General features: G+C 36.5%; 1 protein-coding gene across 1 annotated transcript in view; it reads right to left on the bottom strand.

Moving 5' to 3' along the window:
- Positions 1-4,586: 4,586 nt before the first annotated feature.
- Positions 4,587-7,325, bottom strand: part of LOC111479936 (3-epi-6-deoxocathasterone 23-monooxygenase) — a 3,309-nt gene continuing 570 nt past the window's right edge. Inside the window, exons 2-7 of the mRNA XM_023124850.1 lie at positions 6,967-7,297; positions 6,055-6,204; positions 5,679-5,939; positions 5,080-5,169; positions 4,806-4,991; positions 4,587-4,712 (exon numbers count right to left, since the gene is read on the bottom strand). Coding sequence (XP_022980618.1) covers positions 4,587-4,712; positions 4,806-4,991; positions 5,080-5,169; positions 5,679-5,939; positions 6,055-6,204; positions 6,967-7,297 — 1,144 coding nt within the window. The remainder of the gene's footprint in view (positions 4,713-4,805; positions 4,992-5,079; positions 5,170-5,678; positions 5,940-6,054; positions 6,205-6,966; positions 7,298-7,325) is intronic.

Raw genomic sequence — 7,325 nt, 5'->3', positions numbered from 1 at the left:
AAAAAAATTAAATCAATTGAAACTCGTAAGAATTAAGATACATCGATTGAACTATTAAAAATATGAAAACAAATGTTAACACTATTTGTTGCATCACAAGAATGATAAATTAAGAATTCGAAAGCTGAAATCAAATTGCACAATTTCATAAAATTTTCAATCGTCAAAAACAGAGATCACCATAAGGAATCAGAAGAAAAAGAAGATCCAATAACCTCTACAATTAACAAGACTAATCGGTTCCGATTACGATCCAGGCGCCATCAATCCAGTAGCTTCTTCATCCAAGTAGAGATTCTCGGTCTTCCTCACGGCGGCGTGCGCCAAAACGACGACGGCGCCGATGATCAGAGCGATGAGAATATTGAGCGAGGCGTTGGTCAAGAACAAGAATCCGATGGTGAGAACGGAGAGGACGAGGAGAATGATCCAATCTTGGAGAACACGGCCGGCGATAACGAGAGGCTGATCGCGGAGGAAGTAGAGGAAGAGCCAGAGGGACATCATGAGCACGAGAACGATGAGGGAAATCGGATGCCAGAGGATGGCGAGGAAGAGGATGATTAGGATGACGATGGCGTAATTCATACGGAAGTAAGCGAGGTTGATTTTGATACGAGCGAGAGTGTCGTGGAGGTTGGAAGGGAGAGTGAAGGAGTGGTAATCGGCCATGAGACGCCATGGACGACGGTGGCCGAGCCCGTCTTTGAAGCGCTGTTTGGCGAGGGAGATGTACTCGAGGTTGGCGGCGGCGGCTGTGGCAGCGGCGTAGGAGGTTGGAATCGTGCCGTAGTCGGTCATTTTTGTCGTCGTTGCCGGAGCTGGGAGGTGGATTGACTGATTTTTGGGAGATCTAACAATGCGACTTCGACGGGCAATAAATTGCCCCAATTCATCTCCACTTTTTCAAATTTCATTTTATTAAAAAATTTAAATAAATATTAAATTATACAAAATAAAAAATATCTAAAATTGATAGGAACGAGGGAATCCTAAAGATAACATATTTATGTGGAATAATCATGTGTCGGGGTGATCTCCTAATTTTTTTTTTATGAGTGAAAATAAAACATGCTAAAAAAAAACTCGTATCGGTCTAAAAGTGAAGAGTAAGTGAAGTGACCATGTCGTAAGAGACGAGGGACAAACAAGCATCAAATGCAAATTCTAAAGTCTAATTCAAATCTTAAGTATCGGGCCATATATAAACAATTTGAGTCTACCAATTCTCGATATTTATTTATATTTTAAGTAACTAATTTTTAGGTAATTTGATGATAATATGGAATATAATCTCAAAACAAATGGCTTTAAAAAGTTGGCATTGAGACGTGGCTTAAGGAATAAGGAATGGCTTTAAAAATGTCAGAGAAACTTCCTAATATAATTATTGTTATTTTATTTAATAACAAATATTGATTTTTTAATTTCTTGGGAATTGGCTTCGGCAACGTGGCTATTATTTAATTAATATCAAAACGATATTAAATTATTAATTATTATTATTATTATTATTTGAATTTTAGTTTAATAAATAAATGTTATGAGAAACAAATTTTAATTTTATATTTAATAGGGACCATTAATACGTCAACCACTAATCTACAAATGAGAAGGAGCCACGTGGATGGAAGAGAGCTGACCGAAAGTGCCATTTGTACAGAAATAATTAGTTGGCACTTTTCTAAAAATGTCGACATGTCGGCAAACTATATTATTTTAAAAAATTCTTTTATTTTCATATTTTCTCTAAAATTATTATAATTTTATTCCTACTTTTTTTTAGATCGACTGTTTAGGAATGCTGCTGCCGTGGTTATTTACCGGAAAGATTGCGCCGTCGTCGAGGAGTGTCGCCGGAGAGGGAAGACAAAAGCTACGAATTTTCGGGTGAGGAGGAGACATTTATGGGCTACCGGGTCGGAACCAACCCACAGAGCAACCCAGAACTCCAGCCCAGGCATCCAACCAATTTAGCCCAAGCCCCAGCAAGTGTTACCAGCCCATCATTATGATGGAGGGACGATTAAGGGTTAATCGTGAACCATCGAAACGGTGAGCCACAAAGAATTTGATCATGATAAATGATGAACTCTAAGAAGCTAAAGAAACGATGAGCTTCAATGAGCTAAAGAAACGATGAGCCTCAGTGGATTAGATTAAGATATTGGTTGCAGGAAATAGTAAGAGTTAAATAGGTTATCTAAAAATCCCGAGTAACCCTAATAAGATAGATGAGCTCCAAGAAGTTGTACCCGAGTAACCCTAATAAGATAGATGAGCTCCAAGAAGTTGTATAGTCTGTATTAGGCTCCAAAAAAACTAGGGTAGGGAGTATATTGAGCTCCAATGGGCTAAATTAAGAAAGAACTAATTGAACTTGTATTAGTTTTAAATAGCTAGCCTACGAAAAGACAATAAACTTCGGGGAGTTGGATTATGAGGAGTAATGAGCTCTAAAGAGTTAGAACATTATGATTAACACGACTGACCTAGTAGAGTCTAGTGATTAGCTTTTTGAGAAGCCAAGATATGAAAATATGGTATTTAGACATGAAATAAGACTTACGAAAGACTACTTACTGAACATTTTTATATTCATTCATGCGTTCTTCTTGTTATTATCGTTGTTTCTTACATCCGACTAACGTCCCCACTAAACAATATTAAAAAGTAGGCATAAAAATGAAAGAGAAGGAAAAGAAGAGCATCCTATGGAGCATGGGATTTGTAGGACAATAGGCAGACATTTTTTCCATGGCGACAAGTAAGAACATTAAAGTGGGCATACCCACACGTTTGCATTTTGACCAAGAAAATGTCCTTTCTTTTGTCTGTGTCCCAATTATTTGTCTGTTGGAAGGGATCAAAATGGTCAAGTTTTATGCAAACTTGTTGCTGTCTTCTGTGCCTCTCAGCAACGTTAATCCTCTCTCTTCTTTACCCAAATTGCCATTCTCTTCTTCATTCTCACTGTTGGGAAGTTTATAATGTTGTCTTCCTCGGCCACCCACCTAATTAATCAAATTATTGAACACAAAAAACTTTAGATTTATGTTTTGAATCGAAGGATTCAAGATTAGGGTTAGAGACTAAATGTGTTGAAGAAATGATAAAAACGTCCTTTTTTTCAAATCGTAGGTACAATTTTCTCGAACATGAACATAACTTAGCATGTATCATCGACCAAGCTTGAAGTAGGAGGTTTGATTAAAATTTGTAGGATAAAACCCTATATAATGACTCAAGTCCTCACTAGCGATTTTTCTCTCAAGGTTTTTAAAACGTGTAGGCTAGATAGAAGTTTCCACATATTTGTAAAGAATACTTCGAGTCCCTCTCCCCACACCCAAGTTCTAAGTTCCTAGAGGGAAAAGTTCGTAGCCACATGTCTAATCTTCTAATCTACAAGTCTCTCTCTCTCTCCCGCCCTCCCTCCTTCCCATTGCACGTGTGTGCGTAGAGAGACAGAAAAAAAGGACAGCAGAGATGACACAGAGATCAGAAGGATTCATCAAAGATTCACATCCGACCAATTTAATTGGTACATTTTGGATTTTCCAATCAATCACTCAAATTTGGTTCATTCAGCTTAAAAAACATTGCATTTTCTTTGTTTGGATTTTTGCATTCAATTCATTCACTCAATCCTGACCCACAATCATTCTCCCCTTAAAAAACCCATCAAAAAGTTTCTACCTTTCTTTCATGAATCATTATCTTTTTGGTCAATTGGCACCTTACTTGCAGACATCATGTCCATTACTTCTGACCCACTTTGGAAATTTTGCTCAGAACCCTAATGATTTTGCTTAAAGCCCTGATTTTCGTGAATACACATGCCTGATTTGAAAGCATGCATGAATGGATATCATTTGTATGGGAGAAAAGTTGTTTCATGGGATGTTTTAGCCCTAATGTACTACTTTGACTCATGATGTATCATCATCAGCCTTACCGTTTTAAAACACAGTTGTTAGGGAGAGGTTTTCACACCCTTATAAATAATGTTTCGTTCCCTATCCAACCAATGTGGGATCCAACCAATGTGGGATCTCACAAATCACCCTATTTGCGACCCAGCCTCCTCACCTGGCACATTGTCTGGTGTCTAGCTCTGATACCATTTGTAATAGCCCAGGCTTAATGCTAACAGATATTATTCACTTTGGCCGTTACGTATCGCCGTCTGCCTCATGGTTTTAAAACGCATTTATTAGGGAGATGTTTCCACACCCTTATAAAAAATGTTTTGTTCCCCTTTCTAACCAATGTGGGATCTCAAAATCCATCATCCTCGAGGGCCCAACCTCCTCGCTACAACATGCCTAGTGTCTGGCTCTGATACCATTTGTAACTGCTCAAGCTCACCACTAACAAAAAGTTTTAAAATGTGTCTGTTATGGAGAGTTTTAAAACGTATATGTTATGGAGAGATTTCCACACCATTATAAAAAATGTTTCATTCTCTTCTCCAACCAATGTAGGATCACACAAACATTCTCACAAGAGATATATATGATTTAAATCAAAGCCCAAGCAACGATTTTTCGATGATAGAATGACTGAAAATGCATACGAACATGTTACCTGAATTCAGTGACAAAGTGATGCAAGAAAATGGAAGTCTCTAGTCTGGCTAACTCAAGTCCAGGGCACAACCTTTGTCCTCCACCAAAAGGAGTGAAATTCAAGCTGTTTGAGTCTTTATCCTAACAACCCACAATTTCAATTTTGCCATTAACCATTGAAAAACACACAAAAAAAAAAAAAAGACCCAAATAATTAGGGCTCTCAATACTTACTTGCCATCTCCATGGATTGAAATGGTAAGGACTTTCAAAGTGTTCTTCATCAACATGAACTGACCTAAAATATACAAGAACACACCATCCTTTAGGTATTAGATACCCTTTTATCTCGACGTCCTTCACCGCCTTTCTCATCACTCCGGTTATTATATTTCCCATCCTCAACGTCTCCGTTATGACCTAAATAGTGCAAAGATTAAAACACGACGATTTATTCGATACGATAATGTCTAATTTGAATGAAACGAGCTTTAACAGGTACTCTTACATTTTGTGTAAATGGTAATGACAAGTAATCAGTCCACTTCAATGGCTCTCCAAGCTGGGTTTTCAGTCTTTTCAATTCCATGTTTTCTTCCTGCCCATGAAAAGTTTTAGACAATATTCCAACATTTTAAATTTATTGGATTTTTTTTATTATTATTGAAATATCCTTATAAGACAAAAGAAAATAATTGTCGGGCACATTCTACGTTCATGAATATATCTCTGTTTTTCATGATCTTTTAATTATTATCTCAAGTTTATTATTATTTTTTAAAATTATTTTGTGAAAATAAGAATATTTTCAAAAATAAAAAATAAATAAATAAAAGGGGATCATTATAATTATTGGAGAGTGAAGAGAGAGAGGCACGTCTATTCAGACCGATTTACCATCTTAAAGCTCGTTAATCTCGATAGAACAAAAAAAACATGTATGTATTTCATTTTGATTGTTCTGAATTTTTAAGACATTTATTTTAAAAGTTTAGGGACCAAAATGAAACAAATTTAAGAATTGAGGGACCCAAATGATATTTAACCAGATCGACAATATAGAAAGACGTTAAGAAAATAAAGGACGAGAGGATATGATACACGTACCACTAATCGTTGAAGAGCTAACGGGCAATCGGAAAGGAATTTTATGGCCAAAGTGATAAGGATTGGGACTGAATCTTGGCCGGGAATCATCATATCAATGATATTATCTGCTATCAGTTCATCAGTAACTTGGTGGCTTCCATCATTCAGCAAGATATCCACAACATCATTTGGGACTCTATTAATATTCATATTCTCTCTCATCTTCTTTCTTTTACCTTCTATTATTTCTTCCACTAACTTAACCATTTTCCTTTTGGCCTGAAAATTTTGTCACAAAAACACCAATTGTTTGATTCTCTCTTTTGTTGTTGTATTCATCATATGACAACACAAATTTTTAAGACATAAAATGTCGAAAAAAACATGAACTTGCCTGTAATGATCTGTAAAGTGTGGTTCCTGGGATGTTTATTGGGAAAGCCATAATCCCAGCAATGAATTGGTTGAATTGTTTCTTCAGAAATTCCATTTCTTCACCACCCTCTAAACTCATCAATGTCTTTACTAGTAGTTCAAACGCAATCTGAAGAAATCAAATATACAAAAAATTAAAAAGATTTGATTCATGATGATTATGAATGTGAGTTCTTGGACAATATGATTCTAACAACAATTATTACCAACACCTATGTTAAACATATTCTTAATACTTTGCTTTGCTCGTTAAGCTTAAGCAGATAGTGTGAGATCCCATATGGACAGTTGAGAAGGAAAACGAATCTTTCCTTATAAGGGTGTGAAAACCTCTCCCCAATAGAGTCGTTTTAAAAATATTGAGGGGAAGCCCAAAAGAGGAAGTTCAATGAGAACAATATTTGGTAGCTCGTTAAGCTTAAGAGGATAATGTGAGATCCCACATCGGTTGGGAGGAAAACAAACCTTTCTTTGTAAGGACGTGAAAACTTCTCCCTAGTAGACGCATTTTAAAAACCATGTGGGGAAGCCCGAAAGAGAAAGCTCAAAGAGGACAATATCTGCTAGCCCGTTAAGCTTATGCAGATAGTATGAGATCCCACATCAGTTGAAAGGAAAACGAAGTTTTCTTTATAAAGGTGTGGAAACCTCTCCCTAGTAGCTCGTTAAGATTAAACACATAGTGTGAGATCCCACATCAATTGGGGAAGAAAACGAGCATTATTTATAAAGGTGTGGAAACCTCTCCCTAATAGACACGTTTTAAAAACCTTGAGAGGAAGTGAAAAGTCCAAAAAAGACTAGTGATGGGCTTAGGCCGTTTACGAGAAATTTAACAAAACGAGTAGCGATAGGAAGAGAAAAAAGGTACATTTTTAGCTTCGTCTTGTATATGGATAGGATTGTGTTGAGAAGAACTCCAAGTAGACATGGATTTTTGAAGAAATTTCTGCATATCAATGGTTAATTGAGCTTTAAGATGAGCTGACTTGAAGAATGCTCCAATAAGGCCATGAATTCTTCTATGCAAAGGGCCATTAATGAGCAAAATAGAAGCTTTTCCCATCAAATCTGTCACAGATTTTGGATAAGATGTCACAAACGCCTTCGCATCGCTCTGTAGAACAAATCTGTTGACTTCAGCATCAGTTGACACAATCGTTGGACTTCCAAATAAATGGGATTTGAAAACCTTCCCATATCTACAAAAAAAAAAAAAAAAAAAAAAAA

Source organism: Cucurbita maxima, unplaced genomic scaffold, assembly GCF_002738345.1.
Source record: "Cucurbita maxima cultivar Rimu unplaced genomic scaffold, Cmax_1.0 Cma_Scf00005, whole genome shotgun sequence".
Taxonomy (NCBI): domain Eukaryota; kingdom Viridiplantae; phylum Streptophyta; class Magnoliopsida; order Cucurbitales; family Cucurbitaceae; genus Cucurbita; species Cucurbita maxima.
This window is presented reverse-complemented; position numbering and strand designations above follow the sequence as displayed.